Raw genomic sequence first — 26,009 nt, 5'->3', positions numbered from 1 at the left:
TCAAGTACACTGAAGAGACACCAGGGGAAGGGAGTCATTCCCCCGGGCCTTGGTTGTGAACTATATTGGAGAGTGCAGACCAGTACCAGGAGAAAGGAACCATTCTCCTAGTCCAGAAAGTTGCCTGTACAAAGAGATGGAAGTACACGCCAGGGAAAGGGAGTCATTCCCCCTGGCATCCGTTTACAAGGGGACATTTTGGGAAAACGTTCCGTGTACCAGGAGAAGGGAGTCCTTTCTGTTGGATTATATTATTCTTTAGTTGTAGTTTAAGGGATAGAAGTCGGTTGTGGCACAGAAAGTGCACTTTAATTGGGACGGACATTCTGACAGATCTTTTAGTATTAGTTTGAGGCAGGGAAACCCTGCTTAGATATGGGGATAGTGAGTGTTAGTTTACTATAAATAAGTCCATAGCAATAAACATGGCACCCTTATGTCAGTTTCCTCCTTCGACACCATTACACCTCCCAATTACAAAACAGAGAATTGAGTCCCCACAAACATGCCACTGGTCTCCACTTAGGATGGACGGGAGGGCCATGGCTCTGTAAAAGCTGCTGGTCATTGGGGACTAGTGCGGGTGAGAGAAGTCAGAGATTAAGCGGCAGAGATGGTTGGTGGCAAAGGAAAGCAGAGGCAGAAGGAAGAGATAGGAGGGAGAAGGGCAGAGGAGCTGGAGTATAGGCGAGGAGAAGGAAACAGGAGGCTGAGGTAGAGGCACTGAGGAAGAGGAAAATGAATGAGCTGTTATCAAGGAAAAATAGGTGGAGAGAACAGAGGATGGGTTTAAAAGAGTAACATCAAGTGGAGGGAAGAATGGTGCTATCAGAAAAGCAGAGAGAAAAAAGGGTATAGGAGGAAGAGCGAACACCTAAGACAGGGTGAGTGGAAGAAAGAAGGCTGGCAAAAGAAGCTTCAGAAAGGAGGTGGTGTATGAAAGGGAAAGGAAACTGGAGGGGGTATCTGGGGGAGAGAGGAGGTTTGCATGGATGTAAACACCAGGAAATGTAGGTTTGAGGAGAGATTGGAGTGGGAGAGGGGGCTGGAAGGGAACATGAGAAGATTGGATGAGAGCTTGGAGCAAGAAAGGACGTTGGAAAGAAATGCCAAAAGGAGGTTGGAGAAGACACTCTAGAAAGGAAGGAACCATCAGGAGGTGGTGTTGGAAAGTGGAAGGAGGAGATAGGGGGAGGTTAGGAGAACCTCTTAAGGAGAGTTGATAGAAGATGTGGAGCGGTCAATAAGAAGGTTGAGTCTGAGAAGGGTGGCAGTGTGAGCATGTGCTGGAGTGTCGAGAAGGTGGAAAATGAGACAGGCTGAAGAGTAAAGGATAGGAGGTGCAAGTGAGATCCCCTCAGGTACGAACAAATGTAGCAACCTGTTGAGGAGGAAAGTGAAGATAGGATATTACAGGACCATGCCAGGATCCTGAGAAAGGGAGGTGGCCAGAGAATAAAATAAATCTCTAGACTCATTCATAATACCAGCCTCTTGGTGGAAATTCTTGGGATTGTTCACCACTGCCAGACAATAGACAATAGAGCCTGACCAGCTGAATGGGGCATATAAACCCCAGAAGAGAAGACCCAGAGCAAGACGTAGAGGACCGGAGATGGGGAACCAAGGAGACAGCAATGAAGTGTAGTGGATTCTTGAAACCCCAAGTCCTCTGAGTGACCTTGAACTAATCGTCTTCCCAGAAACAAAACTCAAAAAGACTTGACATTTTACAAATAAGGGGAACCCATCCTTTTATCACTAAGTTGTATGTTACTTGCGTCCTGATTTGGCCCAACCTTGTAACTAGATCTAATAAACCTTTGTAGAACTGTAACTTCGAGTGTTGATTCTACTTGGCTTTGTGACCATTTCCACTTCCGTAGCCCTGCTACAACTCATACTTTCTTTAAGCCACCCACAGTACTAATCCTCCTACACACAGAATCTGCCTTAGATGAAACAATGGTGCCCTGCTCAAACAAATGTAAAACACTATCATTGAATTAGGGTAACAATACATTCAATGTAAGATAAAAAATACTTGTTGTGAAAGAATGGTTCAAGCAGAAATAAAAGGAGAACAATGTTAAATGAAATGAACAAAACAGTATACAAAACAATTCAAAGCAGCATCCAGTTGAGGTGTTTGGAGACACAATTCAAGTCTTCAATCCCTTTTGTTTGGTAATGTGAGGACGTACTGATTCTTGATGTCATGGTTTCAGGGCAGTTTATATTGGCTGTGCAAAACACTGTTCCATAAATTATAAACATTTTCATTTTGCGATGTATTCGTGTGTGCTCACAAAACTTTCTTTTGTGTTTAGGATGTGGACACTATTTACCACTCCCAAGACAACAGAGAGTTTAACCTTCTCGACTTCAGCCATCTGGAAAGCAGGTTGGAAATCTACTTTTGTATAATTCAAAGTCTGTGTTAGATGTGATAATTAATCCTGGGACGTGGGCTCCTTACATTAGGCTTAGGCTGTGAGGAAGCATTCTAGTTTGTCAGCACATGGATAATTTCCATTAGGTTTAAGCTATGGAGGGGTGGGTATTGAAGTGCCATTATTGCTTATGTTTCTCGCATTAGGTTTAGTGCTTGAAGACGTTTTGAAGTGAGCTACACATTAGGGTTAGCAGATTTGGGAATATTGCATTTCTACCATCGGATGGGCCTCTCACATTGGGGTTAGTATGAAGAGGTATTACATCTCTGCCCTTGGGCATATCCCTCACCACAGGGTTCGCTTTTGAATTGGTATCAAAACTGTCAGTGGATGGTTCCTCGCATAAAGGTTAATATGTGAGATGTTATTGCATCTCTTTCCTTGGTTTACCCTTTATGTCAGGGTGTGAATAGGTATTGAAGCCTGGCATTAGACCAGGCCTTTCACATTAGGGTGAAAGTTGTGAGGATAATAATTGGTTACTTATGTTATTTGGTGCTTTCGCCAAAGCACTTTATTTAGAATATTTTTATGTACAATTATTACCCAACCAAAATTGATACTTATTTGACAACCCTGGAAGGAAGAAGAGCTGAATTGGTCATGCCGCAATTGAAACCTGCAACTTGCAGATTATACGTATATCTCAGCAGTGAACTCTAAATCTTCTGAGCTATCTCCTTGGCACATTAAATGAAGCTGCCCTCACAATGGCTAAGGACAGGAGAAGATATTAAAGTTCTCATTGAATGAGTCAGTCACGTTGGAGTAAAAGGTTTGGTGATAAACAGAAGCTCTGTCATTGGATGGGCCTCTGACAGTGTGGTTGGAGTGGTCATAAGGCCTTGTTTGTAAAAAGCTGGTGAAGTTGTCATTGGAGGGGTCCCTCACATTAGAGTTACAGTGGTGGGGACGTGTTGAAGTTGGGTCATTGAATGTTTGCCTAACATTGGGGCTACAGTGTAAAGAGCTGGTGAAGTTATGTTGCTATATCGGTCCCTTATATTCGTTGCGAGGTGTGAGGATATATGGAATCTAGATCACTAAATGAGCCTCTCATATCTTGATGAGGTGTGAGAAGGAATTGAAGCTGCATCATTGGATGGGGCTCCTTGAATTAGGGCTAGTGTTTAAAGAGCTGTTGAAGCTCTATCATTGGATGGGTGCTACACAGTAGAGGTTGTGGGTTAACAGCTGTTGAAGCCATGTCAATGGATGGGTGTCTCGCATCAGTGTTAGGGTTGTGAGATGGTGTTGAAGCTCAGTCATTGGATGGATCTTTTATATTGGTGTTATAGGGGTGGGGATGTATTGATGCATCATTGAATGGGTGCCTCATAATGGGGTTGTATTGGGTGACATATGGAAGCTTTGTCATTGAATCAGTTGTTCACATTTAGTTTTGGGTGAAAGGAGAAATTGAAGTTGCCACTGGATGGTTCCCCCAGCTTTGTTCAGGAGATTGTATTGAAAAGTCTTTATTAGTTCTATGCTTTCATATTTAATGCAGAGTATCACCATTACAAATACTTTACTGATTGTATTCCTCTTGCAGGGACTTGGCACTCATTGTTGCATCGTTGGCGTACAACCAATGGTTTACAAAACTGTACTGCAAAGATCTGAAACTGGTAGGTTCTTCAACTGTTCACAGACTCATTTTACATTTTTGTAGCACTTCACACCGTTTTTGCCTGCTAACGTGCCTTACCTCTTAACCCTTTTTGCGGTTCTGTGTATGTTCAAATCTGAGCCAGAGATTTCACATTAAAGCCCGTAGGTATTAACAGTTCAGTATTATGTCCCTGTTCATTATACTTATAGAATCAACCCTTATGATGGCATTAAACTATAATATGAGCATTGTATTATAAGCCTTTTGGACCCTGTGAAACACATATTTTAATCACATGCCTGTTTCCAACATTTCCTTTTCTTTGTTCTTTCCCCTTCCTCCCTTCTAATCTTTTTCCACCTGTTAGGCCTTTCCTCAATGCGAAGTCAGCTATTCCCTTTGTTGCATCCTTCCTCCATCCTTCACCCCATACCATTTAGCTTTCCATTGCTCGTTGCATCATCTACATCTTGCTTATTCTTTCTCCCTCAATCCAATTTCACTTATTCCTATGCTTCCTTATTTCCATGGCCTATCGTATTAGCTATTATCCTTTTGTGCTTGAGTATTTTCTGAACCAGGCGTTGTTTTTTGTAGTAACGTTTGACTTTTGCTAGATTGAATATTTGTGCACTAGAGTCAGTGCTGCTAGAGTGGCATTTAAAGTTGTTTTGGGCTTTAACAGATATAATGGTCAGAGATATTACATTTGGTTGTGTTAATATCCATGTATGAATATATAATAGACAAAATATTGATTTCAACATGGGTGGCTTGCAGTGCTTCTATCAACATAGTGGACAATGTGACAGGGACCTAATCCTGCCAAGGGGCAATGGAGCACCCATCTCAACCTGGGTCTGGAACTCAACCAGGGTGTTTGCCAAAGCCAGCCCTTCCCCAGGGGCCGGGCAAGGGAGTTTGGTGAGCCCCGGTCTCTGTTCCACGCTTATGTGCCATGTTGCAAGTGGAAAGGCAAGTGGATCATCCCATGCCTGCCATACAACCTGCTGGCCAGTATTCTCTCGATTTTCTTTCAGGCCCCTGTGATGAATCCTGTGGCGTCATCACCAAACCCCAGACTTAAGTCTCCTCCAATGTGACCAGGGGAGGCAGCCACTATCTGATCCTAACCCTGGTGGTGATATCAGGGAGAAGGATCACATGGAAGGAGACAGCTATCATGGGGAAGTGGTGACTCCCCTAGGAGAGACACAGTATTCATCTTCTTTTGAAGATGAGGAGGAAGCCTTTCCCAGATCTTTGATTGCATGCTGTTAATGTACCAGTCCATCAGAGAGCATTTTGTAAAAAGCCAGTTGAACAGAACCAAGTTGGTATCTCAAAGACTCAAGAACTGAAGATAAAACCGTTGAGTTGTCACGATTCTGTCTTGATGAGAAATCCTTATTCTAATTTGACATTACAGACTCTGTACCCAAGTTCCCCTTATTATAGTAACTCTCAGTTTATAGGATAATCTGATTTAATTGAGAATAAAATTGAACAACTTAATATTACATGGACTTCGATTCCAATAATGCCAGAAGTACTGGGATGAAAAAAAGGAACTCGGAGGCAATGGAGACTCAGAAGTATGCATATTCAAAGATGTGTCTAGTCATTTCCCATTAGAACACCTGAGCGGGATATATAAAACCCAGGATGAGACCCAGCTGGAGAGTGAAGATGAAGCAGAGGAAGAAGCAATTAATTGCTGTGCGGGAGGTGTAGCAGATGGAGCTCAAGCCATTCCAGGTGCAGGAGCAGCCACGGAGGGAAGCCAGCCAGTAGAAGTCACCCCAACAGGTGAAAACTAGAAGAACTGCAGAGTATGCACAGCAGAAGAAGGCGTACTAAGAAGAAGCCCAGCTGTGAAGGAGACGTGATACTGAAGCAGCGTGAAGCAGATTGGGGAAGCCGTAGAAGATCTACAGAGCTGTCATTGCTCCAGTAAACCGCTGCACAATTTATCAGAGGCTCGCCGGAGCAGGAGAGATGGCAGACTGGCTGCAGAAGCACCACCGCAAGGCCCGACAGCAAGAAGGAGATGCTGCGAAGATCCGGTGAGTTGGCAGACAGTGAATGCTGACCTCTCGGCGTTCCGAACATGAAATCTGTCACAAACTAATGATTTTGAATGCTGAACAATTAATAAATCTAAGTTGGACGTATTTGATGAATACCATTTAATTAAGGCAAACACAGTTAAGGGGCAAAGAAGAAAGACTTTGGGAAAACTCCAAGAAAGGAAAGTTTATAAACAACATTACCTACAGCCAAAAGGCTGTCAAAAGACTTTGGGTAAACTTCAAGAGGGGGATGTTTATAATCCGTATTGCCCACAGCCAAACAGGCTGTCAACAGACTTTGGCTGAACTACCAGTGGGGTAACCTCTAACCAACATTATCTACAGCCATGAGGCTACAGGTAGACCAGATCCAGACAACCCCTGGGAGAAACTCATAACCAGCTTTACCATCAACCAAGAAGTTGTGAGAATCTCTTAATAAGGCAACCAAAGCAGAAGTCCCCCTTTTAAGAGATATCATTTTGGAAATCACGCCGAAAGACTGGTGTGGGGAATATTGGAATGAAGCCATTAAGTTTGAAGTTAGTGATAGGAGTTTAATTCCTGGAAGGCGAGTATAACAGGAAAGGGCTCATAGTGGTTAGTCCTGGCAGGCGAGTGGACCATGAAAGATGATTGTTTGATATCTTTGTGGCAGAAAGATTTGCGGAAAGACCCTTTGTTGAATGAAAAGAACCTGTGTTTCATCAATTGTTGGCAAACAGTAGCATCATTGAGGCAAGTTGCTGTTTGTCATCCTGACAAAAGAGTTTTGTTACAAGAATAATTTTTGAAAAAGAGTGACGTGCTATCTTGACAAGAAGATGTTTCGTTTGAAGAGAGTATCATATGATAACAGAACAATCGCATTTGGTTTTGGAAACTGTGTTTTGACAGTTGTGGTGAAAAGAATATGTTAGCGAGAGGGACTGCCCTTAGTTGGTCCCCCTTGAGAATGATACTAACGATGCCCCATGGTGTGACCAATGATGTTCGAGAGGACACATTCTCTTCTCTCTCTCTCTCTCTCTCTCTCTCTCTCTCTCTCTCTCTCTCTCTCTCTCTCTCTCTCTCTCCCTCCCCCACTATATCCTATCTCCCCTCGCTCCCTATGTGTCATCTTTCCCTCCTTCCCCCTCTCTGTACACCCTACTAATCCTTCTTCTCTCGCTGATTCTCTGTACCTCTGATCTTTCTCACACTTTCCCCCTTGCTTTCTTCCTCCTACTATTCCTTCCTGTTCTCCAACCTCCCTCTCTACACCTGACTCATCTTTCACTCCCTCTTCATCCTTCTCTTTCATTCATCTCTCGTCTCTTTCTCCCCGTTTGTTTCTTTTTCTCTCTCTGTACCTTTCTCCCCTTCCATTATTCATCTTCACGTATTACTCTCACTCACTATTGTCTTCCACACACCCCTCTCTCTACTACCGCTCCCTCTGACATACATTCTAATGGATCATGCCCTCCCACGGATTCCTCATCTTCGATATGTCCGACATTCTTACAGCTTTGGAAACTTTTTGACAGCAGAAGGCGCCATCCGTCGTCGACTCGTGGTCCCTCAGCGGCTTCCATCTAGCTCTCAGCCATGACATTGACGCTAGTATAAGTAGCGAGCACTACGTCCGTTGCCTGAGTGCTGTTTTTCCGCATGCACTGCACTCTTTGAAACAGTTTTCAACAGCGTTTCTTCAAAATCTTCAAGATGTCTACTCTGAATACTGGATTCAAGAGGTGTTCGGACTGTGGGTCAAAGATGTCTATCACAGATCCACACGGAATTTGCCTCTGGTGTCTTGGGGTGGGCCGTAAGGTTGATGGTTGTGGCTCATGCCAGTCTATGACCATTAAGACCCTGAAGGAGAGGAAGTGGAAACTCACCCTAGGTAGGCCTTTGTCCAAATCCCCTTCCACTACCCCGGCTAAAATGCGGTCATCCGACAAGAAAAGCTTAGGGATATTTTGCCTCCAAGGGCTAAAAAGCACAGTAAACATACTAAACACTCTAGATGGAGAAGCAAATGTCAACACTCGTCATTGTTATCCTCTTACAAGAGATCTAGGAAGCAATGTCATCCATTCTGATCGACGTCCTACGAATCCTGGCCCCGTAGGAAACTGGTACATTTTCCTAGTAAATCTATTTTAAAAGCTGAATGGGAGGATTTTCGCCTCAACATGTTAGGTGTTTACAAAGGCGCCTCCACCCACACCTTCGAGTGAACCGAAAAAAGGCTACCGACCCCATTGCACTTCCTGAGGCCGACAGGGCGCCGTTAAAATCTACAGCTCGCATGCCTTAGCGCCTGAGTAAGTTCTCAGAGGTTCCTGTAGAGGTGTCGAGGAATTTGACTCCTCGAGGCAAGACAAAGCCATTGCCTTCCCCCTCTGCTGCATAGAAGGATTCCGCGTCAAGCTGTTCGGCTCCGAAGCAACCGACGTCGAAGCCACTGATGTCTTTGACCGATTCGTCGAAGGCTTTTAAGCGCTTATCTTTTTTTTAAACTTTATTGTGCCTTTGGTTATTAAACAAACCGTATGCACATTTATAAAGAATTACAACAATTCATTCACATAGAATCATAGGAATAATTCAATTTTAAGAATTCATAGAGAAAATCCATTATCACATTATAAAACTAATCAACATGTTCAAATCTATTAAAACCATGAGATATGATATGATATTTATAACGCGCCTTTACACAAGTGTTTCTAGGCGCTACAAGACAAGTAGGGGAGACAGAAGGATGACAGACAGACGATCTTACTAGGCCTTGTAGCATTCAGATCGTGCAAGTGCAACGAGAAGTGCAGGGAAGGGGTACGAGGGGAAGTGCAGTCAGGGAAGCAGGGCTCTGAGTAAGTGTAAAGACGGCAGAGGACTACACAGTGGCAGTCCCAGACCGCAGTGCTGCGTAGGCAATAAGGCAGATCAGAGTGACTGGTCAAGTGGGGAGGGTGCATGGTACCCTGTGTGACTGTGAGGACAACCATACCACCAGTCAAGATGAGCAGACAGGTAGATTAGCAGGGGAGAGGGAGAGAGAAGGAAGAAGAGAACAGGAAAGTCTTGAGCAGCTTCCGGAATTTCAGGCGATCCGGCTCAAGCCTGAGAGGGGCAGGGTGGCCGATTCAGAGGGAGGCACCTGCAGAGGAGAGAAATCTACCCGTCACTCTGTTTGGAAAAGCGCCTGACCCACAGAGAGTTTGAGGTAGCTGAGCGGCGGGTTCTAAAAGGAAGGTATTTAGGAAGAGAGGGTTTGGATATTGAGAGGACCATGGCCCCAGCAAGCCTTGTGGATGATGCAGAGGGTCTTGAACTTGATCCCCATAGCCACAGGGAGCCAGTGGAGGGACTTCAGAGCTGGAGAGATGTGTACCCTGGGGTTGAGGACAAGGATAGGTCTTGCAGTCCTGTTCTGGATTAGTTGAAGAGGGCGAAGAGTAGAGTTAGGAAGATTGAAAAATAGGCTGTTGCAGTAGTCCAGCCTGGAGAGAACCAGAGCTGTGGAGACAGTGAGCTTCGGGGGAAGGTGAGAAAGGGTTGCATACCTCTGAGGAGTTCCAGCTGGAAGTGGGCCTTCTTAGCAAGGTCTGTAATGTGTGGAAAGAAGGAGAGAGTGGAGTCGAAGTTGACGCCAAGGTTTTTTGATTCACAGGAAGGTGAGGGAAGGAGGCGCAAGGAGGGCGGCCAGAGGGAGAGAGACAGGAATGAGCAAGGAGGAAGAGGAGGCTGAGGGTAGCTTGAAAGGAAGCTGAGTGTCATCCGCATAACACTGAAAGTTAGAGGACAAAGCAGCGATCAGGGGGCCAGATAGAAACTAAGGAGCCAGGGTGATAGGATAGAGCCCTGGTGAACACCACATGTGGAAAGAGAGGTGTTGGAGAGAAAATACCCAAGTTGGACCTGGGAGGGTCGGTCCAAGAGGAAGGAGGTCAGCTATGCCCTAGCCTGACTAATGATGCCAAGGTTCACACTGAGATCGTTAATCAGAGTGGCGTGATTGAGCATGTCAAAGACAGGTCAAGAGGATGAGGACAGAGTGAGAGCTGGAGTTAAGGTTGGAGAACACATCTTCACAGGAGTTCGGGAGTGCCGTGGCCATGCCTCTGGCCAATCTGAAGCCAGACTGATGGTCATGGAGATAACCAGCAGATTCAGTGTGGTGGTTCACCTGAGAGATGGCCAGTTGCTCAAGGAATTTGCCAAGGAAAGGAGTGATAGAGGGTGCACAAGGGAGTGCTTGAGTAGAGAGGGGAAAGATCCAATGAATGATTTCAGAAATTGCCCAAGGCTGGAGTGAGGGGAACAATGTTGTCCTTGATGGTTCTGGAAGAGCAGGGGAGCACCTGTTTTGGATGAAACCTTCATAGACCAGACTTGTCTAGAAACATCATCAGGTGTTATAGGAGAGAGAGGAGACGGAAGGGCGGCCAGAGGGGGCCTTAGAGCGTTAGAATGCAAGAGATGAGGAGAGGAGGATAGCGTGGACAGGATGTCCTTAGTTTTAGTGGTGAAATGAGTGGCCAGGGCCGTGCAGAGGTCCTGGGAAGGAACTGGAGAGGTAGAGACTGCAGTGGCATTGGCCAGCTCCTTGCAGATTTTAAAAGTTTGGCTGTTCTGTTAGAGGCTGCAGACTTGAATGTGGTTCCTCTTCTTGGAGAAGACGGAGAGTCCGTATTGCCTTTTGAGCAGGCGGCAGGCCAGTTTGTCAACCCCTCCTTTTAAATGTAATACAAACATTTCAAAAATTACTTTTTTACATAACAGCATCCAATAAAACCAGCACGTGCAAATTGGTTCCGAAAATGTTAAAAGGTTCAGCGCCTCCTTCCAAACGTAATAGGCAGCTGAGCAATGAAAATAGAATCAGCTCTCAAAAGTGTATTTGAGAACTGATCAGTTTCAAAACGTTATATTCTTTAAAGTAAAGGGATTTGAGCCTAGAACACCTTGCTAAAATGTGACGACTTGCCCCTATTTCTGAACTTCACAGGTGACAAAGTCTTAGGTCATAGGGAATGTTCTTCCATGCTCCTAGGTATTCCAGTGTAGGAAGCAGGTTAAGACGGAGATACAAGATGAATCTTTTAAGAGGCAAAAATGCTACACTTCGTCAAATAAGTGCAAGGTGCATTTAGTAAAAAGCTTTGTAACAAGAAGGCCTTATATCTCTTCCTGTCAGCTAGTTTCTGAAATTGCTTATTCTGTCCCAATCTCTAGACTTCTGTTTCAGAATGTGTTCTATATTAGGCAATTCAAAGGCAGAAGTCAATGGTATTCCCAGCAATGCCAAGAGAGAATTGTCTGACTGTTCCAGTTGAAGGATGAATGGGTTTGCTCTTTTGGCATAATCCCATTTGTCCAGTATTCTCAGAAGCTCCTTCGAAGTACTGAAAGGAGACATCAATGTAAGATAGAGGATTGTACGTTGGACTAACCAAATCATTGTAAGTGAATATAGACCAAACGCCACCCTCAGTGCCACAAATGGAACTGAACTCAGCAAATTCATCACAGAGTGAAATATCTTAGCTTCAAACTTTCCAAGACATTTAACATGTCTTAAAGGCTAGACCTGAAGCCCATAGGTTATTGCAGGAATAATACTTGTTCAGTAAATTGTCAGCAAGCCTTCTATATTATTACCCCCTTTGCTGGCAATTTAACGCTTTATAACCAAAAAATGTTTCCAAATCTTGGTGGTTATAGCATCCTTGTAGAACGTGCTCGTAGGGTTACGCCTAATAGGAAAGCCTAAATAGATGTAGCTATTGACCACTTCTAATCTAACATTTTGCTATTGTCAAGTAAATATGGGATTTTTTGGAAGGCTGCCCTTTAGGCACATCATTTTACTTTTAGTAATGTTGGTCTTCATATGATGTCCCTGTGCAAATTGTGCAACAGCCTCTATTGAGTGATGGAGCCCCTTTGCAGTCTGATCAAAAAGAATAGTGTCATCCAAGCCACGACATTGCCACATTATTGATCCTAAGGGAAATGTGTTACTGCATAGATCTAACTTGCCATGTTGGACAAATATAAGTTGAACAACAGGGGTGTGAGAACACACCCATTTTTAAGTGCCACATTGGTGGAGTGATGCAAGTTAATTCACCCTTCTGATTCAGACGGACAGCGAAGGTCGTATGCATGTATATTTAAGAAAATGTAACAAATGTGAGTCAAGCCCCCATGATGCAAGTTTACTCCATGAGAGCGAACTAGATACAAAATCGAATGCCTGGCTATATCCGATAAGGCAACAGTAAAGATTAGAACCAGAGCTTCCCCTAGCCTTTGCCATCAAATACTGTATTGTGCAAAGGTTGTTTAAAAGGCGGTGTGCCTTTCCAAAACCAGTCTGAATGCATTTTAAAAGATCTTTTTCCTTTGCCCATTCGTTCAATTTGCCTAACAGTATGGTTGAAAATATTTTTGGGCTTGCATCAAGCATGGCTAGTAGCCCATAGTTGGTAGGTTCACTTCTGTCACCATTTTTATGTACAGGGATAAGGATTGACTTTCTCCAGCTTTTGGGGACATTCCCACCTTTCTCTATTTGTCTAAATAACTCTAGTAAAACTTTTGCCCATAATTCTGGGTTAGCTCTTCATGATATATTGTTCTCAGCCTCAAATCCCTTGCTAAATAACTTGTTTGAATAGATATACCTGTCTATCTCAGATTTATCTATGGTATTTACAAAATACAATTGTGTATATACTTTACCCATTGGGCGTCAGATTGAGCATTTAGTTCTATGGTGGCTGCTCCTGCTAAATATAGCCTTAGACGTGACTAGAATTTACGATCATCATGAGTCCTTAATATTCCAAAAAGTAATTGCAATTCAAATTACTTAAGGAATCATTGTGTTGGACCTACCATTTTTTGTAACATGTGGCAAGGACAGTGAGCTTACCTTTTTTGCCCATAGGCGAAAGAGAAAGATCACTTCTAACCATGGTCCCTAGATTTGTGAAACAATCATTTCATATGCAAAATCTGTGGGTCAAAGGTTACGAAATGTTCATTAGCAGTATTGCCAGTTGTATTTTATTTCTGATTATTGATACTTCTGGCTAAATCAGCAATCATATACTCAATATCGCACTCATGCAATATCTTCCTGGTTCAAGAGACATTTGGTTAGCCGAAATTATGGTTTTGATCTTCGTTGTCATACTTCTTGTCCAGACTATGCGATTTCCAGCTAAGTTAATTTTACCAGCAGCGGAATAGTAAGATCTGGAATAATAATAGCCTGAACTCGATGTCCAAGTCTGTTTTGCATGATCACTTACATTTTTGTGGGAGATGTTCAAAAGATTACAACATCCAGACATTTTTAAATTCACAACCACGTAATAAAGATAGATTGGATCGTCGCTTGGTCCAAGTAAAATGGGAGTCAGGATTATCAGGATTTTTCCTGATCAAGTAATGTAAATCATGACCCTCAAAAACCTTTTCCAACCGTGCTCTTTGACTCCAGGGGCATTTGTATTACAAGATTCATATGTTTCCTTCCTCGAATCATAAGATGTGTATAATTGCAGATTGTGCACATTAAAATCCCCAGCGATCAGGACCTTATCATTAGGATACCTGTTATAACATGTTAGAATGGTGTTTCCAATTAAACACTGAATTTTCTTCGTGACCATGCCATTAGGTGGGTCATACACATTGATAATCAGTATTCTTTCTTTAATCTGTGTTACGAACAAGGAGGCTGCTAATACATAAGGAAGACTAAAATCAACATTACAAGACTCAAGAGTAAATCTAGCACGAGCTCCAATGGCCAGGCCTCCTCTCGGGCCACCTCTATTTGAACCCTTTGCAGGATTACATGAAATGATGTAGCCATCAATACAAAAATTGTCAATAAGCCATGTGTCGTGTAATAAAGATATGTCGGAAGACGTCAACGAAAGAAGGCCTAGAAGTTGGTCAAGGAAGGATCTGTGGCCTCTCGTATTCCATGATAGCCAACTCAATGAGGAATTACAATTCCTATGTCAAATAGACTTTGTCACGACTGCTTCTCCAAACCATTGCTTGTTGTTGGAACTGTTAGTCCTTTTGTTCGCTCTCCTATTGACTTCTGAGGAAGTTTCTGACAAATTATTAATCTTAAGTGCAACCATTAATGGGGAAACAAACTCAATGAGGACCCAATTAAAAGGGCTAATAAACTTTTGTAGCACAATCTAATTGTCATTTGAATTTATCATGCTCTGATGGTTAATCTGTTAAACAATGTCCATAGTAATTTGATGATTCAAAAAGGGGCTGGCATCAGTGGGATGTATGTCCTCCAGTTTGGTCCATATTCCCAGTGATACAACATCGCCATCCATAGTGGCTTTCATGTTGTCAGAAGGATTCAATAGATTTCCCTCATTGGGGAAAGAATTGCCAAGGGTGGGTGCCGAAGCACACACTGATGATAAATCACCATTATTCTGAGTTGGCCCATTAGGCCCTAGGAGATTGATGGGTTACATTTTGTGTATGGGACACATTTGTAGGGTCTTTAGACTCTTGGCTAACACAAATCACAGAAGTATTCTGAGCCACCAGCATTTATAACCAGCGGTCCATGGGGCCTTGTAATTGTACCTGCCTAACTGTTGGAAGGTAGCCCACTTTACTGGGGTACCCCCTTAAATATATTGGGGTACCCCTAATCACGCTTAAACGAGAATGAATGCACCCCTCTAGGGAATTAAGGCCAAGAGTCTTGATCTTGCAAGGATAACAAACTTTAATCTTTACAGAAAAAGGATAGGAGCAAATAACTCTGCTCCTCAATGGTCTATTTGTCCCCCCCAACTGCTGCAAGCTCCTGCAGACTGATGCCAAGCAGAGCCCTTACATACTGTTCAACTTGGTTACTGGATACTGGCATAGCTCATCTGAAACTGTCCTTCTTCCTTAAAAGCGACGCTGCAGTCTTACCTCGGCCTGGCCGGGGATCCCATTTGGGACAGGCCACTTAACATAATGCTAGTTTGTGCAAAAATACATTGTCGCTTCATTTTTAATCATTTTGCTATATCATAAACATTTATATATAAACACACCTTCCTGACGACATTTCTGGTAGAACCAGAGAAAAACAAAAGGTGAGGGAGAGGGGTGCAGAAATATTCAGCTAAATGGTTATTTGCACCTTATATTTAAATACTACCGTACTAGGCCTGACAACATTTCTGGTAGAACCAGAGAAAAACATTTGAGGCACGAAACTGACCTTTTCCTGCAAAACGGCTCCTTGAGAGACCGCTCCTTTTACAATGTGATTAGACATATACATGCATGTATGATCAGAGGGGTTTAGGAATTTACCCTCACCAACATCAGTTTCAACAATATCGGTTTGTGTTGGTGAGACAGAATTTGCCAGATGACATCTACAACCTTAACCAGCACATGTTTAAGTCCAAACTGTTCGTTCGTGATGGTAGAGCACAAAACCATCAAGGCCTCAATGCTCGATGTGATTGAATTGTGTGTGATGGTCAATAATGTGTCTTCATGTACAGCAGAGTCTCTAGAAGCCAGAGCATGTTCCGGTTCACTTTCGCTTTTCGCTCTCACTTGTGAAAGATTCCGAGGAATATGAAGAGGAGCCCAATCTTGCCAAATCTGGAGAAGCTGAAAGGTTTGTGCCAATGAGATTTTGACAACCGGCAAAAAATTAAACATTCTTCCCTGAATTGCCCAAGGAATCGTGTTGTAACCCAATACACATGTTCAATAACAACTTATTATTGTCAATAGTTTGGGGACAAATTCATAGCTGCTCTAGATAAAGGGGAAGGTTTCAACAATGTTATTAGTTCCAGGTGTAGGTGGTAAAACGTTAAGAAAATCTGTAACGGCTGATTGAGTGCCCAGGCCCTTTTCAGTTCTGTCTTTTTTCCGGGCACTGATAATGTCTTCTGGACTCCTTAGTCTTTTTGCAGCATGTGACAGACTGCACAGGCCATATTTCCGGGTATCCGAGCTCTTCATTGTATACCAATGTAGTCAATATAGAGCTTTATGAATTACTCACCAGGCTTGGCTCTCACCACTTGACATGAGACCCAAGGGACTCTACACCACTCCGCTCCTTGACGCCTTGAATAAATCCCTGGCACAGGTACAGTGTCCAGCGAGACAGTGTGACAACACTCAGCAGTCACTCAAGCCAGAGTGCGTCCGCCAGTGCGTGCGGGTGCCTGTATTTATGCTGCTTCCTGGACCAGAGGTTTGGTGTAGTCCAGCTCCACAAATGACATGAATGAAGAATGTGAGCTTCTCCAACAAGAATACAGTATTCCGCCAAGCGTTGTATTAATAAGATAGTCACTGTCTGTAGTGTTGAAGCACTTCAATTAACAAAACGGGCAGCCTCTCGTGACAGTGTGACAGCACTCAGCAGCATTCTAACCAGTGCACGCGTGCCAGTGCGCGCCGGTGCCTGTATTTACGCTGCTTCCTGGACCAGGGGGCGGGTGTAGTCCAGCTCAAACAATGAAACGAATGAAGCTCATGAGCTTCTCTGATAAGAATACGGTATTCCGCCAAATGTTGTAATAATAAGATAGTCGCTGTCTGTAGCGTCTGAGCACTTCAATTAACAAACGGGCAGCCTCTCATGACAGCATGATATAACTCAGCAGGCACTCGAGCCAGTGTGCACGTGCCAGAGAAGAGAACACGCCCGCTGACACTCTGAGCAGGTAGAGCTCAGTCTCTCACAAGTGGGAGTTGGCTCAGGAAATCCTTCTAGATATCTTAGCTCTCTGGGGAACCCCTCAAGTGGATCCGTCTGTTTGCATTCATATCAACAGGAAATGCAACCTGTTCTGCTCCAGGGAATTTTCTCGGAGAGGAGCTCTGGGGGACGCCTTCATAGTGGACTGGGAATTTCCACTCCTGTATGCGTTCACACCAGTCTCTTCCATTCCTCATGTCATTAGGAGGTTGAGTAAGTTCTGGAAATCTATGATCCTGATTGCTCTGGATTGGGTAAGGAGGACGTGGTGCCAGGAACCTTTGGACATATCCATCTGCTTTCCAGTTCGTTTTCCTCAAAGAGCAGACCTGCTCACTCAGGAGGGAGGGTTCCTTCTCCAACCAGAGATCAGAACCCTAAACCGGCACGCCTGGCTTCTGAGAGGTAAAGATACTGAAATTGGGATCTCCCTGAGAGAAGGTTCTTTTTCAATTTACATCTGGCACATCAGGGGCTACAGGTTTCCACTGCGAACAGTTATCTGGCGGCACTGTCAATATTCAGGCACGCGACAGAACAAGGCTTCTATTTTGAGGTTCCCATTGTTGTCCATTTGATGAAAGGACTGACAAATATCTTCCCACTGGTTCCCATTATAGTTCTGGTTTTGGACCTTGATCTAGTGTTGAAATTCTTAATGGGGGCTCCTTTTGAGCCTTTTCATTTGTGTCTTGTTAGGATGTTGGCTCTGAAGACTGTCTTTCTGGCAGCAGTCACTTTGGCTCGCAGGGTGAGTGAGCTTCAGGCTTTGATTTGCAAACCACTGTTTACTACCTTTTATAAGGAGAACCTTGTTTTGAGGATTCACCCTTGATTTCTGCCTAAGGTAGTGTCAGAGTTTCACCTGGTGCAAAACATTGTATTGCCATCCTTTTATCTACCTCCTCATCCTTCATCATTTGGATCCCAAGAGAGCGCTGAGTTTTTACATTAGCAGGCTCGCTAAAGTCAGACAGGAAGATCAGCTCTTTTTGGGATATGCTGGTCATAGGTTGGGACAGGGTGTTACTAAACAGATTATGTCTCAGTGAATCATTTTGTGTATTACGGAATGTTACACTTTGGCTGGCAAAGGAGTTCCTGAGGGTCTGAGAGCGCATTCCACAAGAGGAGTGGCTATTTCTTTGGCTCTTCAAAGAGGGGTGCTGGTGCAGGACATTTGCAGTGCCGCAACCTGGTCTTCACTGTAAAGATTTGTAAAACATTACTGCCTTGATTGTGTATCGTGTTAGGAGGCTACCTTTGGTAAAGCTGTTCTCCACGGCATAAATCAAAAGTAAATTCTCTTTTCCCACCTCCTTCTGCATTCTGCTATGGGAGTCTATCAAAGATGAGGAATCCATGGCAAGGCACGATCCACAGGAAGAACAAATTGCTTACACCTGCTAATGTTCTTTCTGATGGATGTTCCTCCCACAGATTCCTCATCGCCCTCCCAGCCTACCCCTCTATCTTTGGGATAATTTCCATGGTTTACTCTCTTTCAACGTCTGGGTTTCTGTAACTTTTGAGACGTCAGTGCATAAAGAGGGGAAAATCATGAACTGAGGCAATGGGTGAAGTGTGTGCTACTTATACCAGGGTAGACATCGCAACCAAGAGCGGGATGGAAGCCGCTGGGGGACGACCTGTCGATGACACACTGTGCCTGCTGCTTTCGAAAGGTTTCCAAAGCTGCAAGCAGGATATCGAATACATCAAAGATGAGGAATCTGTGGGAGGAACTTTCATCAGAAAGAACATTACCAGGGGTAAGTAATTTGTTCTTCTCACAACGACTGCACTCTTTGAAGCATTGTATCACTGTCTCTCAAACACATACCTAACCTACTTTCTCTTCCAAAAGGCAACTTCTCGGCGCTCCACTCCAACGTGCGCCCTTGGCTTGGTCTCTTGTGCACCAACTACTCCTGAACTCACTGATCCCCCTTAATTCATGCTTGTGGTTGCAGGTCTTTTACACCCAGGCTTTCCTTACTCTTTGCCTACTCCCCGTTCCTATTGGTCCCTAACAACACCTGATCGTTCTTCGCAATCTACCGTATGCTTTCCCTGGGGGCTGGGTTATAATGGCACACAAATTTAAAAACCCTGCTTGGCTCTGCCCGGTTTCTGCTCGCAAACATTTGTGGTGCTTCTGCATCCTGAGTCGGTTGGCGTCTGCCAGACTTCAGTAGTTCCTGGTTGGCATCCCTGGTTCTTCTTGCTGTGTTCTCCATTTTGCATGGAGGAAAGTGTAGCGCATAGGGCATCAGGCCCAGAGAATTGGAGTCGGTGTGCTGCAATAATTGGGAGTGTGCAGCACTGCAGGGAGAGGAAAGCATGAAATGATGGCAATAGAGCTGAAGCAATGCTAGGCACCATTGCCACCAGATGTGGGGGCACATGGTACTTCGAGAAGCAAGCCCACCTGAGAGGAAGCGCATGGACACTCTAGGGACCCAGACAGGAGGAACGGGCACCAGAACATGGGTAGTCGAATCTAGCAAGTGCCTAGGTGCAGGAAGAATGATCAGAACTGAGGCTGTGCTGTGTGGCCAGACATGGGGCCTCATTACGAGTAGGGCGGTAAGGGATACCGGGCACCGTTAAGGAGACTGGTGCCGGTAATCCCTTACCGCCCTACTACGAGTTCCCTTAGCGGGTCCCTCCTTCAACGCCTGGTTTTACCAGACGTTATGGACGGGACCCGCCAAGGGACTTCAGAGCTAATAACGGTACCGCAAATTGCGGTACCGTTATAAGCTACTTCCCCATACCCATTGAGCTCTGTGGGGGCTCAAATGGGAATGGGGAATGGTTTTTTCAATGGGGACTTACCGGTCCCGCAAAGGTTGGACTACACCGGTAAGTCCCCATTGAACGAGACCGGTGCCGGTACCGTTATTGGAGGCAGTCATGGCGCAAATAGCGCCATGACTACCTCCAATCTCGGAATTAAGCCCATGGACATTCTATGTAATATGACCTGCATCCCAACGTAAATCCCAACAGTTATGTGCAGGCAGTTGAGCAAGGCCTTCCTTTCCATCCCATCGCCTTCTTATTTTACAGAGGGCTGACGCTCTTTTCCTGAAAAGGTCCATTAGACCAGCCTGGTGATTTTGGAGCATTCGGTCTGATGGCATTTTCTACCCTCCCCATATAAAACCAGTTCCATTGTCACCTCGCAGACCCCTGACGTCAGAGTGTACAGCCAGTTGAAGTATGTTCAAAGTTTCATACACTCATTTGATCCTAATGTGATAATGGTCACAGAACACCCTAGTGCAACTTCCTAACCAGAGATCGTGATCTCGGATTTCTCACAGTACCACTGCGGGCTGATGTCCGTATTGTTAAAGGTTTACAACCTGGTGTCTCTTCAAAACGCAAAGAGACGCATTAACCGTCTGCTACTTACGTCTCTCCAGGCTTTTGTGACATTTAGACATGGTAAACCTTTACCAGGTGCTGGTGAACCCTGGTAACTCTACCACAGTCTTTTGTTACATTAACAACTTCAGAATTGTGATAAAGATAAATAGAAAGTGTGTCATTCAAATCAAAAGCGGTATGATACGATATGGCATTTATAACACGCCTATACACAAGTGTTTCAAGGCGCGACGAGGCAGGGGAGGAGGAACAGAGGGAAGACAGAGACTGCGATTCTACTAGGCCAGGTGACATTGAGATCGTGCAAGTGCCGGGGAGTGGGGGGGAAGGAAAAGTGCAGGGGGAAAGGGGAGGGGACAGTGCAGTGCATTGGATGGCTTCGCCACTAGATGCTCTGCTTATGGCAATCGTCTTGTAATCCTCGAAGGCTAGTGGGGTGACCATTTTGTGAATCGGGGAGGTCTGGGCTGGAGGGAGGGAGAGAGGGATGGTTCTTAGTGGAGAGCCCCTTTGAATTCATAATAAAAACACTTTTAGCATCTATGAGAGTGGGGGTGTTCTTGGGGCCGTATGCGACGCCGACGTTGCAAGCTTCTTATTTCAGGTGGTTTGAATACTGAACCCATGCCTTAGTGCCTGTGCTTTCACTTATCGACACGTTCCCTTTTGATGAAGAAACACTATTATCTTGGCAGCGAAGATGCCACCCACTCAGTAGTATTAGAGGAAATAGCTGTGCTTAAGTTACTGGTCCTTAGAGAAACACATTACTCCACTTACATAGTCAGTGAATGATATTTTATAGTTGCCATGCAACTAGAGGAGCACAGATAAAAATGTGGAGTCCTGCAAAACATACTGTGTTGTAACTGGCATTTATATAGCGCCTTATGTATCATTGGTATGATCTCAAAGCACTGGTAGGTTTAACGCCCTCAGGAACCGAAGTTCAAGTCAGTGGAGAGAGAGAAAGTCATAAGGTGCGTGGGTGCACCGGATATGTGTGCAGCCGGTGAGGCAGTTGCATGAAGGCTGCTTCTTAGCGGTAGGTGTGGTGGGGAGGTCAGTTGTATGTGTTCATTCTGGAGGGTGGACACTCAAGATTGATTTCTGGCTGCGTTAGGCCTGCGGAGATGCTTAAGCTAGCGGTGTGTGCTCAGCTAGCTGTGTTTATTTAGGATGATGAGGAGTTTGTGGCGGGTGTTAGTATGAGAACAGCTATATCGAATGTGTCATAGTATCGCTGTGTTCTAATTGCGTGGTGGTGTACAGGAGAGAGTATGCGTGGTAGTGTGAAATAGTGGTTATCAGTAAAAGGTGTGGAGATCGAGCACTCATCTTTCTCCAGTATTGGGTCTGGCATGGATTCACATGCTCATGAATACTCCCCGTCATCAGGCTGGGAATCCTCGGTAAAGAAAAAAATCAGTTTCAGTTTCGTTTCTGAACTGTCTTTCTACTAGTAACCAATCACTGGTCTCTGGGTCATACTGCCCCCAGCCAATGACTGCCCTCTACCTAAGACCCTTGTCTGGCAGCCATCTTCAGATTTTTACCGCACGTTCAAGTGTTGGGAGTCCTCGTGCTGTAGCTCTCGAGCTTTTACTGCGTTTTGCGAATTTTCAAAGAGATTTCATCTAATTTTTCGGTCAATCGAGCCTCAAGCTCCACGTTTCTACTTCTGATAAACGGAGACCCGTTTTGGATTTTTCTACGCTCCTCAAGGGCACATTTTTCGGCAAGTTTCACTTCTCGGAGGCTTCCGGAAGATCTTTGAGGCCTACCCCGTGTGGACATGGCCCATGAAAAAGGAAACACGACGCCCGGACCCAAGCTCTTCAGGAGCTGCCCTGGATGTGGACTACAAAATGTCTTCAAGGAGGATGAACATTCTCCCAACAGCGGGTGAGAAAAAGAAAAAGTCTGAGCGGGGGCCCAAAAAAAGGCTAAGCACCACAAGTCCGGGAGCGCCGAACGGTCGGGCTTCTCGGCTGACAGGCAGGGCGCAATTTCACTGACGCCATCAACCACGAGCCAACGTGCTGGCTCGGGGAACAGGAAAGCAGAGAACCCGGGTAAGCTTCGGGAGAAGTCCCGGTCGATCCCGACGCAGCCGAGGGGGAGCGAGGCGGTGACCCTCCCCCCAAGGTGAAGGCCTCAAGTGCTTCTAAGGTCGTGAAGGCCTTGATTCACCGGCTAAGGCCTCTATCGAGGGAGTCGTGGCGGCCCTGGCGAAGCCTGTGGAGGCTATCCTAGTGGAGGCGACCTCAGGGTCTAGAGTTTCCTTGCCACCGTGGAGGGAATCCTCTTTTCAGCCCATCGATAAAACCCCCGTGAAAACCCTGGTGGCAAAAGGGCGGGGGCCGGGTGGCCATCACGGACACGGATACAACATCTGAAGAGGAACTGGCTGGAGTCATGAAGATCCCGTGCAAGATGTTCGAGTAGGTCCGGTCCCACGGGAAGGATCCCGAAGAGGCGGACGAGGAAAGCAACGGCGGTGACGACGAGGAACACATGGAGGTGGAGGATTCTACTCCCTAACCGTCGCGCCCGTCGCAGCCGGTCTCTGGGCCACAAGGCAACTCAGGGGCGGTCTTGATGGCGATCCAGGCCTTGTGTACGGAGATAAGGACAAGATTGCCCTTACCACCAACGGAAGTCCCAGCGGAGCCGGGACCATCGGAAAGCCCTCCAAACAAGCGGAGGAGAATTCACCCACCCCCTTCTTTCCAGCCTTCTCAGCCTGCACAGCTTTCTTCCCCATCTCCGTCACCGAGGGATGATACGGGAACAGAGACAGCCACGACGGGGACGGATGACGACAGTGGTGACGATGGGATGGACCTTCCATCACCACCTGCTCGGGCCTGCCCGCCCTACGAAATTGGCACCTTCCACGCCATGATCGCCAGGGCATCCAAGCTCTTCCAGCTCTGCCCCATGGAAGAGAAGTAGGAAGGGTTCCTCTATCAACAACGGGAGGCCAAAAGGAACACGGTCCTCGGTCCCGTTACTCGATGACATCTGGGACGAGGGGCTGTTGCTCCTGAAGAACCCATCCACGGCCCCTGCCAAGAGAGACCGGTACGAGAAGAAGTACCAGGTTCCGGATTCCGCCCCCATGTGTCTTAGGGTGCAGCCTACCCCGGACTCGGTTGTCTCTGCGGCGGCTAAGAAGAAAGTGGCGGGGGCAACAGCGTCAACTTCGACATCTCTGCAAGACGGTGAAGGGAAGAAGCTGGACGTCATGGGACGACAGGTCATCTCGTCGGTGGCGACTACCATTAAAGCAGCCAACGCCCTCGCGATTGTGGCCCGCTACAACAGGGAGCTATGGTTTAAGATCACTCCCCTACTGGATTTCCTCCCGGACGACAAGAGGGCAGAGGCCCTAGAGATCCTACAGGAGGGAGAGGTGGCGTCGGACCATGCCATAATGGTGGCCACGGACATTGCCGACACCGGCTTCCACCAGATGGGCAACAGCGTTTGCCTTTGCCAGCGCGGTAGGTTCAAGGCAACCGATTTCCATCAAGATGTGCAGACCAGGGTCCTGGACATGCCCTTCGACGGGAACAACCTGTTCGGCAAGGCAGTGGACAAGTCGCTGCAAGCCATCAAGGCCGACACAGAGACGGCTCGTGCCTTAGGTGTTCTTCAGCAATGACGGCCGCCCTTTCGTAAACAAGGTGCCTCCAAGGGATTCGGCGGCAGCTCCTCGACGTACCGCCAAGCGGCCCGCTCCTCATCGCAGGAGACCTACAGGGGACGCGGCAAGCAAGGAGATTCTCATTGTCGCCAAGGAGGCCAGGGCGGAAAGGCCGCCACCAAGCGGGATTGAACCGGCCGTATCGTCGGGCCCCCACCTGAGCACCCCGGTGGGAGTCCGGCTGGCGAACTTCGTCAGCGTGTGGCAGTCCATCTCCACCGACCGTTGGGTGCTGGATGCCCTGGCCCGCGGGCACACACTGGAATTTCTAAGGAAGTGTCCCCGTATTCCATCTGTGGCCAGAAAGGAAAACCACGTCCCGCACCTACTCGTGGAGGTACGAGCGATGTTAAAGAAGGGAGCCATCGAGCTCATCCCAAAGAGGCTCCGGGGTTCCGGAGTATACTCGCGGTACTTCCTCGTAAGGAAAAAGACTGGCGGTTGGCGACCCATCCTGGACCTTTGTCGTCTAAACAAGTACATCAGGTCCCAGAAATTCCGGATGGTCACCCTCCAGCACTTCACATCGTCGCTGGACTTGGAGGACGCCTACTTTCACATCCCCATCTTGAAAAAACATTGAAAGTTTCTGCGATTTGTAGTCCAAGGACAGCACTACCAGTTCAAGGCCCTTCCCTTCGGACTGAAGTCGGCGCCCAGGGTGTTCACCAAGTGCCTAGCACCGGTGGCGGTGCGGCTGCGCCTACAGGGGATCCACGTCTACCCTTACCTGGACGACTGGCTCATCCAGGCAGAGTCAAGGGAACTCACCGTCGAACACACAAAGAAGACCGTCCAACTGCTCACGGATCTGGGATTTTCGATCAACTTCACAAAAACCCACCTGGTACCGTTGCAAGTTGCCCTGTTCCTGGGAGCCAAGCTCGACACAGCAGCGCGACTAGCATCTCCGTTGGAGGAAAGGACGAAGGCCATCCTAGGCAAGGTGCAACGGCTGTTGACCATGGACGTGGCCAAGGTGAGGTCTGTCAAGTCCCTGCTCGGCATGATGTTATCCTGCATTTACCTCGTGTGCCTTTGCAGACTACGGATGCGACCACTGCAGGAGTTCCTCGACGCCCGTTGGATGCAAGCGGCGGGCAACTTCAAAGACAGGATCTCACTCAACGAGACGTTTCGACAAGCGATCCACTGGTGGGGCACCCGCGTACATCTGACGGCGGGTAGGGACTTCCAGACCCCGGCCCATAAGGAGACGGTGACGACGGACGCCTCCCTAGAGGGATGGGGGGCTCACTCCAGAGATGTCCACGCAAGAGGCCTTTGGCTACCGGAGGAGAGGTCACTACACATCAACGTCCTGGAGCTCCGAGCCGTGTTCTGGGCCCTCAGGTCATTCCTTCCGTCCCTCAAGGGCAAGGTGGTGAGGATCTTCACCGACAACACCACAACAATGTTTTACACCTGGAAGCAGGGAAGCCCCAGATCTCCAGCCCTGTCCAAGGAGGCCCAGGATTTGTGGCATTGGGCCATCGCCCAAGGGATGTTTCTGGTACCCTTTCACCTGGCAGGAATAAAAAAAACCATTGCCGACGCACTCAGCAGGGAGCTGCGCTCGTGCAACGTGTGGGAACTGCGGCAGGATCAAGTGGACCTCCTCTTCCGACGATGGGGCAATCCCCAGATCGACCTGTTCGCGACGGCGGCAAACACCAAGTGCCAGAGGTTCGCCAGCAGGTTTCCCCAGCCGGGGAGCATAGGCGATGCCTTCTCGTTCCCCTGGGATGGCCTGTTCCTGTATGCGTTCCCTCCGTTGCCGTTGCTGCTGCGACTCATCAACCAACTCAAACTGTCACGGTGCAGGATGATCCTCGTCGCACCGGTGTGGCCGAGGCAGATCTGGTTCCCGGACCTTCTGGACATGTCGGCATCCCCCCAGGTAAAATTGCCGACAGACGCGGCTCTCCTCATCAGAGAAGGAGGCGCCATCCTCCACCACGATCCGGCG

The 26,009-nt window shown here is 46.7% G+C and overlaps 1 protein-coding gene across 2 annotated transcripts in view; it reads left to right on the top strand.

Annotated features, from left to right (window-relative positions):
- Nucleotides 1–26,009, top strand: part of CARMIL3 (capping protein regulator and myosin 1 linker 3) — a 2,002,476-nt gene that overhangs the window by 537,789 nt on the left and 1,438,678 nt on the right. For both annotated transcript variants that reach the window (XM_069633925.1, XM_069633924.1), the window contains exons 8-9: nucleotides 2,331–2,404; nucleotides 4,012–4,087. In XM_069633925.1, the coding sequence (XP_069490026.1) occupies nucleotides 2,331–2,404; nucleotides 4,012–4,087 (150 nt within the window). The remainder of the gene's footprint in view (nucleotides 1–2,330; nucleotides 2,405–4,011; nucleotides 4,088–26,009) is intronic.

The sequence above is a fragment of the Ambystoma mexicanum genome, chromosome 13 (assembly GCF_040938575.1).
Source record: "Ambystoma mexicanum isolate Mex_15411 chromosome 13, UKY_AmexF1_1, whole genome shotgun sequence".
Lineage (NCBI taxonomy): Eukaryota > Metazoa > Chordata > Amphibia > Caudata > Ambystomatidae > Ambystoma > Ambystoma mexicanum.
This window is presented reverse-complemented; position numbering and strand designations above follow the sequence as displayed.